Source organism: Notechis scutatus, chromosome 1 (assembly GCF_049901735.1).
Source record: "Notechis scutatus isolate UNSWTSFEM ecotype Mainland chromosome 1, rNotScu1.2, whole genome shotgun sequence".
Classification (NCBI taxonomy): Eukaryota; Metazoa; Chordata; class Lepidosauria; order Squamata; family Elapidae; genus Notechis; species Notechis scutatus.
Window position 1 is genome coordinate 118,113,378 of NC_142009.1, and position 18,459 is coordinate 118,131,836.

General features: G+C 40.2%; 1 protein-coding gene and 1 long non-coding RNA gene across 2 annotated transcripts in view; both read right to left on the bottom strand.

Moving 5' to 3' along the window:
- Window positions 1-1,561, bottom strand: part of SH3BGRL2 (SH3 domain binding glutamate rich protein like 2) — a 30,032-nt gene extending 28,471 nt beyond the window's left edge. The window contains exon 1 of the mRNA XM_026665175.2: window positions 1,285-1,561. Within this exon, the coding sequence (XP_026520960.1) occupies window positions 1,285-1,329 (45 nt within the window). The 5' untranslated portion in view covers window positions 1,330-1,561. The remainder of the gene's footprint in view (window positions 1-1,284) is intronic.
- A 3,862-nt stretch (window positions 1,562-5,423) lies between these two features.
- Window positions 5,424-18,411, bottom strand: LOC148132962 (uncharacterized). The gene is made up of 3 exons (XR_015745457.1): window positions 18,300-18,411; window positions 10,353-10,490; window positions 5,424-6,855 (listed from the first exon to the last, which is right to left on the bottom strand). It is a non-coding gene; the product is annotated as an uncharacterized LOC148132962 (long non-coding RNA).
- Between the last annotated feature and the right edge of the window lie 48 nt (window positions 18,412-18,459).

Here is an 18,459-nt window from a genome sequence, read left to right on the forward strand (position 1 = left end):
TTTAATGGTGGATATGCCAACCACATCCAGCTGAAATTTTTATGCACATTTACAGAGGAAGCTTAATTACTTAAACAGCACATGCTACAAAGCTAAAATGTTTATTTTTGAAGAGTTGTGGGTGTTGGTTTAGCACTGCTTTCTAATCATTTTAGTGTAAATCCTCCCACTTTCCTTCAATAGATTAGAATTTATTATCAAGATCTTAGCAAGGCTTAAATTTGACTTGCATCTGAAATACAACTTTTTGAGTTTTTGTGTGAATTGAAAAATGCTATTGAAGCAGCAATTTTATGGTGAATTTAATGTGTTTACAAACTCAACTATGTGTGTATAATTACAAACTTTGTTATGAGTTCAGATGAGCTCTGTGTTGCTGATGGTGAGTGGATTGTTTATCGTTGGGTGTTGGAAGATATGTGTGGTAGGTTTTGTGTTATAATCCTGTATATTGCCCAGTCACTTATGTGAGGTGGGCAGGCATATATAAATCATATAAATGCATACGGGCTTCTGATGCACCTAGCAGTCCCATTTCTACATATGGGCTCCTTTTTCAAAAAATACTGTGTTATTCATTATGGTCATTAATTATTAACTATTAATTACTTCATTTTAAAACGGGGGTCATGCCAATTTTTCGGAAAGGGTGACGAACGGTAATGCTTTTGAGGTATACTTATTTTCTTTCGCCCTTTCAGATGACCAAATTAAAAGAAATGAGCCAGAGGCCAGTAAACAACATTATTAGTAAATTACAACATGTATATTCCAGCCCGCCCAAACCCAGAGATTCTGCAACCGAGAGGCTGCCGATAGGACAGCTCGCTTCGCCTCTCTCTTTCCCGAGAAAAAAAAAGGCTGTTATTAGCCACGAAAAACAACTACGCCGCTTTCCAGTGTTACGGACTTTGCTGCCCACGGCAGAAATCTCTCTCTCGGCTCCGCCGGTTCTCTACCGAAAGATTTCGCGCGCGTTTTGCTTTCTGTCGGGGTCGCGATTTCGATAGCCTCGGCGCATAGAAGCTTCCCCCGGGGTGGTGGTAAGGGTCTGTTGAAGGCATACCCTTCTTTCCCTAACACAACGTCCCGAGTGCGATGGACAACTCTCCTACCATCGTCCAAGCCACATGGCTCGTGAGGGGCTAAGGCGTGATGGGAGTTGTAGTCCGGCCCAAATATTTGTGGACACCAAGAGGCAGGGCAGGGCGATGAATGAATTCAGTGGCTCCCTCGCCTGACCGTTGGGACTTCCACGCTCCCCAGCCTCCCTTTTCCACTCACCGCCACGGAACCAGAGGAAGACGCGACGAAAACCCGAATGACCATCTTCCCTTCTTTCCTCCCTCCCTACATGCGCTTCGAGGCAGCTCCCTCTGCCAAAGTCTAGAAGCTGCGAGCCTCCCGCGCCTCCGTGTCGCGCTGCTTCGCCTAGACTAGAGTCTGCCTAGCCAGCGCCTAGCCTGCCTCGCTCCTATAAGCCCTTCCGCCCTACGAGCCCGCGACTGCAGGGCGCGCCGCAGATAAGCAAGGGCTGCGAGTGACTCCGAGATGCGGCAGGAATCCGAAGATAAGTGGGGGGGGAAGGGTGCAGAGATGTCTGGGAAATGTAGTTTTACGGGCCCTGGCATAAACCGAAGCTGTTCACCTTCCCTTTCTCTTCCTTTTGAGGCAAGGGTGATATGCAATTAAATAAGAGACGGCACATACCATCACTTTGTTATTGGAGAAAAATAGCAAAATCATCTCGATGACAAACCAGTGGAATAAAGAATATATCAGTTGAACTGAGAACTGCAAAAACATATGGACTACTCTACTTGACCAGGGTAAAGCTATAGATGCAATTTACATAGACTTCTACAAAGCCTTTGATTCAGTGGTACATGACAAACTACTGTTAAAACTAAACTCTTACGGCATTTCCAGATCCCTCCATAAATGGATTACTGCGTTCCTGTCAAACAGGCAACAAATAGTAAAAATAGGGAGCGCTATATCAAACCTTGCTCCAGTTAACAGCGGTGTCCCCCAAGGTAGCGTTCTAGGACCCACACTCTTTATACTCTATATAAATGACCTTATAAGCAACTGTGTCCTCTTTGCGGATGACGTAAAACTATTCAACACCACCAACAATGCTACTGTCCTTCAAAGCGACCTTGATTATGTGTCTGAATGGTCAAACAATTGGCAACTCCAAATCTCGACTAACAAATGCTCTGTCCTACACATTGGTAAAAAAAATCAGTACACCAAATACAAACTAGGCGGATATGACCTCATTGATGATCCTCACTCTGTCAAGGATCTAGGAGTACTCATATCTAATGACCTAAGTGCCAGAGCTCACTGTAACAGCATTGGCAAAAAGGCATTAAGAGTTGCAAATCTAATCTTACAAAGCTTCTCCTCTGGAAATATCGGATTGCTAACTAGACACAAAACTTTTGCTAGACAATACTCGAATACAGTTCTTCAGTCTGGAATCCGCACTGTATATGGGACATTAATACAATTAAGTGAGTCCAGAAGTATTTCACGAGAAGAGTACTACACTCCTCTGCTCGCAACAGAATACCACATATTACCAGGCTTGAGATTTTGGGCTACGGTTAGACTTAAGCGTAGTACACAAAATTATCTGCTACAATGTCCTACCAGTCAATGACTACTTCAGCTTCAACCACAACAATACAAGAGCACACAACAGATACAAACTCAATGTAAACTGCTTTAAACTCGATTGCAGAAAGTACGACTTCAGCAACAGAGTGATCAGTGCCTGGAATGCACTACCTGACTCTGTTGCTACATCCTCTAACCCAGTGGTCCCCAACCTTTTTGTACCAGGGACCGGTTTCAAGCAGAAAATTTTTGCAAGGACCGGGGGAGAAGAGAAGGAGGGGGCTTTTCCTGTCGCCGCAGCTATTCCGAAGCGCCCGCTTCACCCCCACCCACCCCGCCCGCCGCCGCCAGCTTCAATCCACAGTGTCCCGTTCTGCCTGCCTGCCTGCCTGCCTTAGTTTCTGGTTGTTTGGGAGCAGCTTCGGCTGAGAATAATAACTATTCGCCTTTTACTCAGCCGAAGCTGTTTCGATTCAACCATTAACGAAGGCAGGCAGGCAGGCAGGCAGAATGGAGCACTGGGTTGAACCCGTGCGTGCTGGGCGTGCGGGCGGGCGGACGGGTGGTGGTGGGGGAGAAACGGGCGCTCGGAGGCGCTGCGGCGACAGGAAAGCCCCCCGCTTCTTTGAAGCAGTTTCTTCCTGGGCTGGTGGAGGAGCGAGAGAGCGACTGAGAGAGCTGACCCAGAGAGAAGGACAGGCTTCGGTTGCTTCCTCCCTCCCCTTCTTTCATTTGTGTCCTTGATCCCGATCCCAGCAGCATTCACCGAAAGTGAAGAAAGCCGCCATTTTTTAAAAAAAATTCTTTGCGGCCCAGTAGAGAGTGCTCCACGGCCCGGTGCCGGTCCGCTGCCCGGTGGTTGGGGACCCCTGCTCTAACCCACATTCCTTTAACCTCAAACTAACCACTATTGACCTCACCCCATTCCTAAGAGGTCTGTAAGGGTCATGCATAAGTGCACCATTGTGCCTACCATCCCTGTCCTATTGTCCCCATTTATTCGTACCTATTTCCTGTATTCTTACTCATGTTTATACCTATTATCTTGTAAGCGATTGACAAATAAAATAAATAAAAATAAATAAAATGAACTGAGAACAGTAGAATAAAGAGTTATTCAGCTATTTCACTGAGCTTCTTAACAGATGTTTAAAGAATAGTGGATAGTTTGAGGAAAGATGATATGCAAAGAAGGGATTGGGGGGAAACCAATGCAAAGACAAAAGCCATTGAGTGCTTGTGCATTTTCTGTAAATACTTACAACCTAACATCATGTGAAGGATGCAATTTCCCTATTTTAAAACCTCACCTAGAAGAACCCAAAACAAGAGAGAGTTCATTTATTTGCACCCCACCATTATTTTTTCAATAAATAACTCAAGGTAGTGACATATATACACCTTCCTCCTCCTATTTTCCACATAACTACTACCTTGTGAGGTGATTTGGGCTGAGACAGAGTGACTGGCCCAGCTGGCTTTCATGGTTAAGGCAGGATTAGTTGATGGATTAATAGGTGTTAGTTGTGGCTGTACAAGAACTAAGAAAGTTTGCTTTGGAAGTGGAAATTCTTGATCTTTAACATAGATATACCCTTGATTCACATTACAAGCCAGACTAATCCATCCCTTTGGCTATAATTTGTATTTGGCTCCTAATTCAGGTTAATGCGCTAATGTTTCCATTAGTGGCTCTTTCCTTTCACACTTATCAGATCCTTCCTCTTGATCTTTTGCTTTTGAGTTAAAGGTGGTGGTTGCCTTTTTATTTATTTTCTCCATTCCTTTGGAGCTATTTTAATTTAGATTTGGGTATTTGTACCTTTGTTTTTCTTTGTTCCTTGGAGTTGGAAGCCCAAGACCTGACAGTAAAAAGTTTCAGTCCCTGCAAGTTTTTGTGGCAAGGGCTTAGAACATGAAAATATCTTGATTGCATTTGTGACCCTCTTTAATGCATCAGTCCTGCCAATCTTCTGGTTCCACTTGTCTGCTAATCTAGGGCTTATAATTTTATATATGTATGTTTTCAAAATATGCAGCACAAGTTATATTTTATCTAGTTTAATATTTGTATTTTATATCAATATTTCTTTTTATTCATTATTCCTTCAACTGAACTTGGACGTTTAGAATATATTTGTGCTTTGTCATATTCACTATGGACTTCCCCTACACATGTTGAATGCAACTGGTGATGAAAAAAAGTTTGCTCAGCCCAAGTTCAGATCCTGTCTGAGGAACTTGAGAAACTACCAACTTTTTGTACCTCCATACTCTAGGATTCTGTTCAGAACATTGCACAGAGACTAGCAATAGCTCAGAGCATTCCCCTCACCATTCCAAAGAGCAGTCACATTTTCTTTCCGCCAGATAGGAGTTTGTATCGTCTAGCGGCCACTAATTTGCCTTCTCTGGAAACCTGTTTTCACAATGGTTTAAGTACCGTCATCACATGAAATGCAAAATAGATTATTAATAGATGCACTAGTTCATTATACTTTTAAATTATTTGCCTATTGAAAACAGGGCACAAAAGTAGCACTAGGACAATGGCTAAAGAATTACTCTTTTCTTCATTTAACAATAAATGTAGCATAGTTATGCAGCAATAACAGTTATAAGACTACATAAATCCAAGAGAAACAACTGCTGGGAGTGGGGGAACCCTATCACCTTAGCAAAATGGATAGGGATGGAAGCCTAGCAGATGTTTTCTACTACCCACTTGGAAAAGTATTTTTAAAATATCAATAGAATCTGCTGAAAGATCATTCAGGTACACTGTAGACTGCCGCTGCAGAAGGATTTATTCATTTGTTTATTAATCAATTTTATACACTGGCCATCTCACTATTTACGTGACTCTGAGCCATTTGTAAGTAAAAACTGTAAGAGTGGTTATGTAACACAGGCACTTGGGAAGAAATCTAGTGGGGCTTCACAGCAGCCAGCATCTTTGAATAAATGTAGCTTTACATTTGGCATCCCTGTCCAAGTAGCGTAAAAGGCACTCAGGCAGCGAATCCGATTATCTCTTTCCAAACACTTGAAGAAATAGAGAAAAAGAGAAAAAGAACTGAATTCTATGAACATGCTGATTATCTATGAATATGCTATTTGTCTGAATCTATTTTCTTTGACATCAAAAAGAGGCAGCTCACCTAATCTGTTTCCAAATTGTGTGTGTTTATTTCACAAACCAAATGCATATAGGAATAGCCAGATCTTTTAGCACTTTTGTGAAAGTCCAACATGGTTCCAGTAATCTAAATGCTCTTCCACAGAGCAAGTGAGGAGACAAAGAAGATCCAGTACCCCTAATATTTAAATATTAGACTTACCATCTTTGTAGGCATTTAAAATTATCTCTGTTCCACCCTATTCACTAAATATTTCTCAAAGTGACAGTTTACTTTGCAAATGTTAACTTAAGACATGTCTATCATGCTGAGTCACCACAAAAGTACTTACTAAAATAAAACAACCTGGCAATTTTGTTGAACTCCAACGAGATCTATAAACATCCAGTTATGGAACAGAACTAAACGTATTTTTGTAAGGATCCATCACATTCCAAGAATTAGAAAGAATCAGGGATTTCAATGTTCATCCAAAATTGTTTTCTTGAATAAAGTCACTAGAAATGTTCGATGTTTCTATGCCATAAAGCTTCCTTATACTGTACATACATTGTATACAACTTGAATGAAAGTTAACGGTATTCAGTATTAGTACTCAAAGACAATTCCCCTTTCCACCAAATTTTGGGGTAATACAGGTTTTCCTGCTGTAAGCAAAGTCAGTTTTCATCCTCCTTTTTCCTTTCTAGGAAAGATTATTGTAAGAGACTACTCTCCTCCCCCTGGCCTAGTTAAGCCAAGTGAGTCATTTCCATCTATCACTATGCTTTCTTAGGGAAATTCTAGCTCCTATAATTGGGGTGGTCAGGTTGCCAAGTCCCCATTGTTGAATGAGCTAAGACGCCTCCATCCAAAATTAAGAGGATTCCTGACAAGTATCTTAAGGGAAAATCAGACAATAATACATCAATTCTATATTTCCTCCAACAGGTGTTTTCAAAGTTATTTAATTACCAGAAGGCAGCAGAATGATCCAGAATGTGCAGCTATCATGTGAGAGATGAGAGGGAATGTAGCTCCCCCATCCCATCAAGTTTTCATAGGAAACCTCATATATGCTCACGATCATATGCTGCTTAGAAGTAAACTGTAATAAAGAGTGTAAAAACAGAAAATACACATCCAAGTATGTGAGAAAAAGAAAAATGTGATTTTGGATAGGAGAAAAGTAACATAGGAACTTGGATATATGTCTGTAGGGCGAGCAATGAAAAAGATTTCTTTTTTGAATTTACTATTGAACTATAATCCTACCCAAATTCTTACTTCTGTAATTTATAATCTATCCACTTTGTTTCTACCATACAATTTAAAAAAAACTGCTCGAAAGGAAACTGGTTAGTTCGAGCAACCTGATACACATACCACACATGCACACTCCTCACAAGCTTCCAGTTATTCTTGGTTTGAAAGACTTTATGTAAAAGCTAATAAAATGAGATGGAGCTTTTGGCTATCAGTTCTGGATTACAGGCAGCAGAATGTCGATTAAATATAATGATTAACTGTGATGCTAGGTTTGCAAAATAAACTGTTGTGGACACTTATTATAAACAGTGGGTCACTAGCAGAATGTAACATACATAAGTCCAAGGAAATAACATCCTTCTTCTTTTAAAAAAATAAGTTATTGGTTAGAATACGTAGTAGAGATTTTCTCATGAAAGTACAACATCCTCTATGATTTTTCATTTTTCCTTAAAAAAACATAATTCTACTGTGATATGCTATTTTTCTACAGACGCAATCTTCCAAAATCTGCAGTTCTATAGAAACCAACTGTTAGAACAGGGGTTTCCTGACCATTTGGCCACAGGCTGGTACCATTTCGTGACCTATTAGGAACCGGGCGCACAGTTGTAAGTGAGTGGCAGGCAAGCGAGCGAAATCATCCACTCCGGTCCATGGAAAAATTGACTTCCACGAAACTGGTTCCTGGTGCCAAAAAGGTTGGGGGCCGCTGGGTTAGAAGATCTAAAACTTGTCAATTCTAGGTTTATATTAAATATTTATAAATATATTCAATTATATTTAGTTTCTTAATTGTATTTAAGATCAGGGCTGGAAGAATTGTCTAGACAAGACCCTCAGAAAGATGGATAGATGGATTGGTGAGATCTTTTAGATAGAAATGCAGTCCGTCAATGGTGTGAGAAAATCCAAACTAACTTTGGGTCCTCTAGACCAGTGATGGCTAACCTTTTCAGCCCCAAGAACCGAAAGGGCACACGTGTCTGCACAAATAAGTGTATGCGCAAACCACCAAAATGCAATGTGCGTGTATCCCTGCACCAGCGCCCCCATGCACATGCATCCCCGTGCATGTGCTCTGCCCCACACGTATGCATGCATCCTCACATGCGCCCCTCCTACTGCGCATGCATGGCAGAGATCCAAAGACCAGCTGGCCAGAGGAAGGCGCACACACATGCGTGGCAGAGCTGAGCTGGAGCAACAGCTTGTGTGCCCGCAGAGAGGGCTCTGCATGCCACTTCTGGCACACATGCCATAGGTTCACCATCATGGCTCTGGACATGTACAATGCTGGATATATACACTTGTGCCTTATCCTAATCTCCTCCTGGTTTGCCTAATACAATGCAAGTGAAACAAGAAGAAAACAGTCATAATTACATATGACAGTTGGCAGTATCATGACAGCAACATGTAGGTCACCGTCCTTTATTGATGGATTTGCACTCCTTTCTGAAGGAAATCTGTTAGGAATGTAAGTCACCTAACAGTTATTTGGGTTGGAAATATATAAACCAAGATAGATATTTTAATACTGTATCTTTAAGAAAATGAAAAAAAAATGTAATTGGGTGTGGTTTCTCAAACTGCCATAAAATGGAGCCAGAAACCTGGGTTGTTTAGTCTTAGTCTTAGTCTCAGAAGAGAGTGTGAGTCTCTGTTTCCTTCTGTTGGAGAATATTGCCGTTCCTTCTAATTGACTGATATTCCTGGATTTGATGTAAGTCTGATTACTGAACTGTTTTTGACACTGGACTTTGTTATTGGATTATCCCTGGACTGAAAACTGACTGATCTTATCTGACTTTGGACTGCTTATTTTGAACTTTGCTTAAAAGTTTCTGGAAGTAAAAACCTACATTTACTGTACAGTGTATCTGTGTGCTGTGTGTGTATTATTCAAACACTTCTCTCACTACGTCTCCCTGTATGCGCTCATTCTCCTAACGGGGAATTACCTCAACAAAACCAATGTCTAATAAGCCTAGCCTTGTGATGTGAAGAGTATCATGAAGCTGTGAGTAGCACTGTTCTTGCTGCACTTGGGTAAACTCTTGGTTTATTGTATATGAACACTTTTAAAGATAAATCATTAAATCTGTAAGACACAGAGCCTGATAGATTTTTTTCAGGAGTCCTGAAAATGAAGATGTGTACTTTAGTTCGAGATTCAAAGTATAATAATACATATTTGACAACAAAAGAAGAATGAACAGGAAACAGGTAGTCCTTGACATACGACCATTCATTTAGTGACTGTTTGAAGTTACAATGGCACTGGAAAAAAGTGACTACATGACTGGTTTTTATACTTACGAACGTTGCAATATCCCCATGGTCATGTGTTCAAAATTCAGGTGCTTGAAACCGGCCTATATTTATGACAGTTGCATTGTTATGTGTGATCACTATTTTAACCTTGGTTTTCAACAAGCAAAGTCAAGGGGAAGCCAGATTTGATTAATGACCTCATGAATCACGCTGTCAGGGCTCCGGTAGTTACCCCCCATTTAAATCATGAGTCTCTAGCCGGATTTTCAAAGCTTAAAGAAGATTTATTAGGACTTGCCATGCCGGTGCTGCCTGAGTGTAGCCAACTCTGAGACACATCATTCATTGTCACTCTTGATCCTGGTTTTCCCCCACCCCCGGGTGTATCGTAATTCATATTCTCCAATGGGACGCATCCATACCCAAGAGTCATCAATCATATTCTCCAGTTAGAATTTTGCACGGCAGAAACTTTGGTTGCCTGGAAGCTATCTATGAAAACATTTAGGGAATGCAGTTTCGGTTTTGCAAGCTTCTACACTACTCCCCCCCTCCCTTTCTGTTGGCAACACTAAAAGACCAGAGAAATATTTTATGAGTTGACACACGTAGCAACTGATTCACTTAACAACTGTGGCAAAAAAAAAAAGTCACAAAATGAGCTGCAACTCATTTAGCATCTTCCTTTCTTAGCAAGGTAACTTTGGGCTCCATTGTGATTGTAAGTCAAGGACTACCTGCATTTGTTGTCTATTTTTTGAAAAGCTGGCATTCAAATTGCAATATTTTCCTACGAGTTCAAAACATACTGATCTAGGATCCCTTCAACAGACTACCCACAGTGTTTCCTCCTGCATCCCCATGACCAAATTTCTGAGGGCATGGGAAGCTGAGCTGATTAACTTTCAGCTCAATCTTCTAGCAGGGCAATTTTATAAATTAGAAACCTGCTTCCTGGGATTTTCTCCTTCTATCTGATATTTCTATGTAAAGTTTCTAGCTCCCCCACCTCCCGATACAGAGGAATGTTAAGAGGTGTGGCTATGCTCCTCCTCTCACCATTTTCCTCTTCCTTGCTGCACAAAAAAATGTATCAGGGAAACAGAGAATATCAATTTTCTTAATTTCCTCTTTCACCTTCTTTTATACTCCTCCTCCTCCTATTGAAATTTCAGCTGCAAAGACACTTAGGAAATCCTGCAAAACATCAAAAACAACAGGAATCACTTGTTGAGATGGGTGGCCATATAGATAGAATAAAGTACGTAAATAAATAATTTGGGACAAAACTGGCAACTGGAAGTGTCATTCCCCCCCCCCCCCCTTAAAATCAGTATTACATGGCTAGTAATCTACAAGACACTGGTATGTATCAGTGTGTTGTTTATTGCTGTAGAAAGCAGAATTTTATCACAATTGTCTGAAGCAGAGTTGAAGCTCCACTCAGAGGATTCATAGACAACTGCAAGGATATTCACATCCGTTTAGAATTTTTCACAAAGCAGCAAATGTAACACTAATCGCAATCATGACCCTGATGGTGGGACAAGTAACAGGAGCTCACTCTGTTATGTGGCGCGAGGGACTCGAACCGCCGAACTTTCTGATCGATAAGCTCAGCGTCTTAGCCATTGAGCCACTTATAAGAAGAGTTAGTCCTCTCTTATTACCAAAAGATACAAACCCTGGAAGTTTTCGGGTCAATGAAAACCTTTGTGACAATTTTAAAAAATTCTACAATACATTTTGGGGGTAAGATACTATGCTCCAATTTTCTTTGAAGAAAAATGTGGTATGATAATAATGTTAAATAAATTGGAAGAGTGATTTCCCAATCCCATGCAGTTATTTAACTGACAGATTTAGACAGAAATGAGAGAGGCATTAATGGGAGCAACCTATTACTTTGATGTATTTATTATTGCGAATCTATAGCAAAAACCAACTTGGGTTGAAAGAGGAGATAGGGAAAATGCAACTTAATTAAAATTAATTCAGGAGACATTGAGTTACTTGGTAGTCCTCAACTTATGACAGTTCATATAATGATGGTTCAAAATTATGACGGCCTCTGAAAAAGTGCTTATGACCTATCCTTGAAGTTACAACTGTTGTACCATTCCCATAGTCACTTGATCACAATTTGGACATTTGGCAACTGGCTCACATTTACAGTAGCGACAGCTGCAGTCACATGATTGCAGTATACTACCTTCCCAATCAGTTTCAGATAAGCAAAGCCAACTGTGGAAGTGAATTGCTTAACAACCATATGATTGGCTTAATGACATGATTCACTTAACAACCATGGTAAAAATGGTTGCAAAATTGGGCCTGGTCATGTGATGACTTGCTTAATGACCACACTGCTTAACAACCAAAATTCTAGTTCCAACTCTGGTTTTAAATTGAGGACCACCTGTATCTAGGCATTAGAATGTTCTGTCCCCTTGAGACTGAATATGATTATAAATCATGTTTGGAGGGAATAAACAATTAAGTGAAAACTCAAATACATTAATATGTGTTAGGAACTCGGATAAGTTTACAAAATGCAAGAGCTCACTATGCAAGTTCTGCCTCTTTTCTACACATGTTGTAATGTTCTGTTCTGTTAGGGACAGAGCTTATCATGTGACACTTATTTTCTAATGAAAATTGATGGATTCTGTGGATATCAATGGATAAATCTTCATTTACTGATCAAAAAGTACAAAGTAGAAGTAATGGCAGGAAGCATTCTAGTAGTGTTGTCAGAACAAAGAGGATCAATATGAAAATTAATGTATCAAAGTTAAGATAGTTTTGATCTGACAGGGAAAATGAAGCGAACAATTGCAAATTATACATAGCAAAAATAGAGCAAGTACTGTAGGTGGATGTTTACTAATGATAGGAAGATGGATTGAGAAATTTTAAAACCTGTAAGAGTGGGTAAAAGAATGGCAAGTAGTATTTAGCCAGTGGTAAAAAACAAACAAAAATGGCTATGCATAAGACTGCTTCTATATATTTATAGTTTGTTATATGGAAATGAAAATTGGATATGTCAAAAGAAACGTAAAAATAGAATGCATTAAGAATGACGTACGTAAAAACATATGTGATATAATAAGAAATATGTTCAAAAAAGGAGGGTAGATGAACATGGGCTGAACGCAAAATAAAGTAATCAGCAGCACAGATAGTTCTTGCTTAAATGCCTTTGGTTTAGCAACTGTTTGAAGGCATTGAAAAGGGGATTTAAGATGCAGCTGTCACAGTGTCCCGTGATTGCAATTTAGGCACTTGGCAACCACTTTGCAGTTGTGATGTTACAACGTCCTGTGATCATGTTAATACCATTTGCAAGCTTTGCTGCCAGCTTCTGACAAGCAAAGTCAGTGGGGAGGCCAGTAAGTCACAAAGGGTGTCATTTGTCTATAAGACATGCATCACCTACTGATGGCACCTAGAATTGCCAGAACTCGACATGATCATGTGACATCATGCCTTACAACTGCATCACTTAGTGACAGAGTTCCTGGCCCTAATTACCGTTAAAAAGCGAGAATACATTGCATGAAAAAAGTACATTGAAGGATTTGTTCACAGAGAGAGAATATTAATAATTTAAAAAAATATATATGAAAAAAGGATAAATGTGAGTGGCAGGGGAAGACAGAGTTTGTTATTCTAGGACAGTGTTGAGGAGATATTTTTAAAAAAGAGAATACAGGTAGTCCTTGAATCGAATGCCCATTCCATTTGTAACCAGAGGATTCGTGGGAGTGAATCTTGTACCTTGAATGAGATCACTCCTTCCTTTCGCCCACACATTCGCTAATTGAATGTGAGGCTCGTTAATGCACAAGGTATTTCAGGGTGGGGAAGGCCATGGAGGGATGGAATAGGCCACCTGCCTAAGACCACCCGAACCCCCCTCCGATCCTCTGAAATACCTCATACTCCCCAAATTGCAGTCTCCTCTGCAGCCTTGTGCGCCCCTCTGTAGTTTCATGTGGCAGGCTGAAATGGAGCCTCCGGCGGCCGGATCCGGCCCTCCAATGCTCCATTCGGCCCTCCACGGGTCTCCCTGGCCCATTGCAGGTCGAAATGAAGCCTCTGGGGCCCAGTCCCTGGAAGCTCCATTTCTGCCTGCAACGGGCCGGAGTGGCTCGTGGAGGACCGAACGGGGCTTCTGAGGGGTGGATCCTCCCCTCAGTAACTCATTTCGGCCGGCAATGGGCCAGACGAGGCCTCTGGATTCCCGAACAGGGCTTCTAAAGGGTGGATCCTCCCCTCAGAAGCTCCATTTTGGCCTGAAAAAGGCAGGGGAGGTCCGCAGAGGGATGAACGGGGCTTCTGAGGGTCGCATCCTCCCCTTAGAAGCTCCATTTTGGTCAGAAACGGGCCGAGTGAATGTTGCAGAGCCTTTGTGGTTGTTCGTAAAGGCAAACGACTGCCATGGTGCTGCAAGGTTTGTAGTTTCGGGCCATGTTCGCAAACACTAAGTGTGCACTTTTCGCATAACTTTGAACGTTCGTTAAGGGAACACTCGTAACTCAGGGATTATCAGTAGAAGCTTAAAGAATAAGCAAGTATAAAGGTTTGCATGGACAAGATAGAAGCAAAAATAATATGCAAGGATAAAACGTAATCACCGAACTGGTAGTAACACCGATTGAATCCCATCCCTTCCTTTATGTATATATTTATAGCCTGCCTTTATTATCTTTATTAATAACTCAAGACCATGAACTACCTTATATACACAACTCAGAAATAATGATCCATTCAGCAATTATGTAATGTGAAGTATCAATTTGTTATCCAAATAAAAACATTATGCCATCACTAAAAGCAGAACTGAAATTGTACTTTATAAAATAATTTGATTGAAGTTATAAGTAACACAGTGAAGCTAATATACATTAATATTAGTAAGCTCCTTTAAATAGTGGGAATTATTCTGAAGGAAATATTAATTAGCTTTGCATATTTCATAAGAGCTCTAATTTGTAGATAAAATATCACTGGCTGCAGCAAACCTACTTCCCGGTCAGAAGAAAATCAACAACTAGCAGATGACCTGAATGTGTTTTACTGCAGGTTTGAAAGGAAACTACAGCCACCTCTTTCCACAACTCCCATCTCAAACATACCAACAACAGCCAAGCCTCCTACAACTGATCCCAATCCATTGGGTTCACAATCTCTGGTGATCACGGAAAAAAAAGTGCAAGATCTATTTCACAGACAAAAGCCAGGAAAAGCACCAGGGCCAGACAAGATAACTCATTCTTGCTTAAAAGTCTGTGCTGACCAATTGGCCCCCATCTTCACACAAATCTTCAATAAATCACTGGAGATGTGCTATGTTCCTTCTTGCTCCAAACACTCTACTATCAACCCAGTGCCAAAGAAGCCCTCCATCAAGGAACTAAATGACCAGTTGCTCTAACATCTGTAGTTATGAAAATCCTTGAAAGGCTAGTGCTGTCCCACCTGAAAACCATCACGGATCCGCTGTTAGATCCCATGCAGTTTGCATACCAAGCAAATAGATTGACAGATGCTGCTGCTAATATGGCTCTGCACTACATCCTACAACACCTTGAATCTCCAAATACCTACGCAAGGGTCCTCTTTGTAGACTTCAGTTCAGCATTCAATATCATCAGTCCAGACATCCTTTTAAATAAATTAAACCAGCTAGCGGTACCTGAACACACTTGTAAGTGGATCATAAGCTTCCTAACAGATAGGAAGCAGCAGGTGAAGCTAGGCAGAATCACATCCGATACCTGTACAATCAGCACAGGGCCCCCCCAAGGCTGTGTGCTTTCTCCATTTCTCTTCTCCCTATATACCAATAACTGCATCTCAAACGATCCATCTGTTAAAATACTGAAGTTTGCAGATGACACAACAGTGATTCGTCGAGACAACGACGAATCCACATACAGACAGGAGGTTATACAACTTGCCTCGTGGTATAATTGGAACAATCTGGAACTAAACACACTCAAAAACGTAGAAAGGGTGGTAGGCTTCAGAAGAAACCCTCCCATACTACCACCTCTTACAATACTAGACAACACAGTATCAACAGTAGAGACCTTCAAATTTCTAGGTTCTATTATATCACATGACCTAAAATAGACACCTAACATCAAAAACATCATCAAAAAAGCGCAACAAAGAATGCTCTTTCTGCACCAACTCAGAAAGCTCAAACTGCCCAAGGAGCTGCTGATACAGTTCTACAGAGGAATTATTGAGTCTATCATCTGCACCTCTATAACTGTCTGGTTCGGTTCTGCAACCCAACAGGACAGACACAGACTTCAGAGGATAATTAGGACTGCAGAAAAAACAATTACTACCAACCTCCCTTCCATCGAGGACCTGTATACTACATGAGTCAAAAAGAGGGCTGTGAAAATATTTACAGACCCCTCACACCCCGGACATAAACTGTTTCAACTTCTTCCCTCAAAACGACACTATAGAGCACTGCACACCAGAACAACTAGACACAAGAACAGTTTTTCCACAAACGCCATCACTCTGCTAAACAAATAATTCCCTCAACACTGTTCAACTATTTACAAAGTCTGCACTACTATTATATTAATCTTCTCATCACTTCTTGTCGCCCATCCCCTCCCACTTGTGACTATATGACTGCAACTTTGTCGCTTATATCCTTATGATCTATATTGACTGTTTCCTTGTATGATTTGATTGCTTTTTGTACTCTATGACTATTATTAAGTTTTGTACCTTATGATCCTTGACTCTTGACGAATGTATCTTTTCTTTTATGTATACTGAGAGCATTTGCACCAAGACAAATTCCTTATGTGTCCAATTACAGTTGGCCAATAAAGAGTTCTATTCTATTCTATTCTATTCTGTTCTGTTCTGTTCTGTTCTATTCTATTCTATAAGGTTATGATGTATAATTTGACTTTTAACCTAATTTGAAGATGAACAAATCATGCAATAGACAAGTAAACAAATAAAAACACAGAAGAAAGAACAAATGGAATGGATATGGAAATTATAAGGAACTAGCTCGATACCTGTGCTTCGCTACCAAACTATGCGGTCGGGCTTAGTTTTTCGGGAGGAAAATAAGGGGGAAAAATTCTGCCTCTGCCTACCAGCATCCATCGGTATTCATCTGGCTAACATCCTGTCAGTGTGTGAGAGAGTTGAGGGCTGTTTGGAAGCTGAAACAGTATTTGCTGTGTGAGCAAGGAGACAGCAAGGAGCCTGGGCATGGCTTAGCTCGACTGTTCTGTACTAAATCTGCTTGGTGCTGTGAAAGTAAAAGTGAAACTGAAACTCCTCTCCTCTGCTTGTGTTTTATATTTGGAAGATATTTCTTTTCAGGTGGAGAGGGGGAATAGAATTCCTTAGCCTCAGAGCGTGTTAATAGTAATATACGAAATACTAATTGCTCTGACGGTCATTTCGAAAAAAACTTTTCTTAGTGAGCACCTAGAAGCCAAAAGGAACATATGTGCCAAATTTCAAGTTTGTAGGCTTTACGGTTCTGGAGATTTTGTGATGATGCATGAGTGGTATTTTGCTTTCATATATAGATTTATTTATTCAAATCAGAATGGATTAAATTGCTGATTGTCTTCTTGGAAATGAGGTGCAATCTATTTTTATTTGCTTTCTACAAGCAGGAAATGTATTTAAATTTAAATTTTGGCTTTTCACTATTTTATAAAATTATGTTGTTTCATATTCAAGTTTGAGAAATGATAGCAATGGCAAAAATGTTAATGTTTTTCTAGGTTTATTTGTACAAGGTGTGGACACATTATTTGGTCTTGTATATCTTTATACAGGTAGTTCTCAATTTACAACCACAACTGAATCCAAAATTATGGTGCTAAGTGAGAAATTTGTTAAATGAATTTTGCCCCATTTAATGACTTTTCTTGCCACATTTGTTAAATGAATCATGGCAGTCATTAAATTAGTAACCTGGTTATTAAGTGAATCTGATTTCCCCATTGACTTTGCTTCTCAGGTGACAAAAGATGTTCACATGATCCTGGGACACTACAACTGTCATAAATGTGAGTCAGTTATCAAGCATCTGAATGTAAATCACGTGACCATGGTGATGCTACAACAGTCATATGTCTAAAAAATGGTCATAAATCACTTTCTTCAGTGCCATTTTAACTTCGGTCACGTAAGTTGAAGACTACCTGTATTTTGAAAATAAAGAACATATACTGTTTGGGCTGAAATTCAAAGATTTGTTTCAACTCTGCATTCCACATTAAAAAAAATCTGCTGTGACCCACTTTAGGTGAAAAAAACAATAAAAAATATATGCAGATAAAATAAGGATAGGGATTTCACTCATAATAAAAAGTGTGGAGTGTACAGCATTTGAACCACTGAGTGAATTAATATAAAGCCAAAACAACAACAAAAAGTAGCCACTTTTAAGCTGTGTTAAATGAATATGTCGATCAATATTCACACTGTACTGACTTCGCATGTACTAAGAGGCTTTCCATTATTCACAAATATCCGTTACATATAAAGAGACAGCACTGCACCGATTTGGGTCATTTGCATAAAGATGACATTATGCTAATTATAAAATGACTGGCCCCGAAAATTTCACGCCAAATTCTGTATCACAGACGTCTATTAAATCGAGCTCTCACTGCCATTAAAATGTATGGCTCCTTAGTGTCATTCCTTTGACTTACAAGAGAAATTGTTAAAAAGAATCTTTTATTTATTTATCTTAATAAATTAATATTTGATCAATATATATCTTAATATTTATCTTAATAAGATAAATACTGATCAAATATAGCTTATTTTTTAAAGTTTGCTTAGGAAAAGCATATTTGAAGAGCTTAAGAGGAAAGTGAGGCTTCAGTGTTTAGGGAATTTGAACCGATAAGCCTACTACGAGACAAGCGCAGCAGGAACGCAACACTAGACCGACACCTCCGCCAGACTGACAACTCGCACCTCGCAGCTGGAATAAAAACCACTCCGCCTGCATCGGCCGGGACCAGAGGACTTCCCTTTCTCTCGGAATCTTCCGGTGCACGAACCAATAAGGCAAGCTTCCCTGTATAGCCCCTTTCCACGCCCCCCCACCCCGCCTCGCCCCCCCCACCCCATGAAA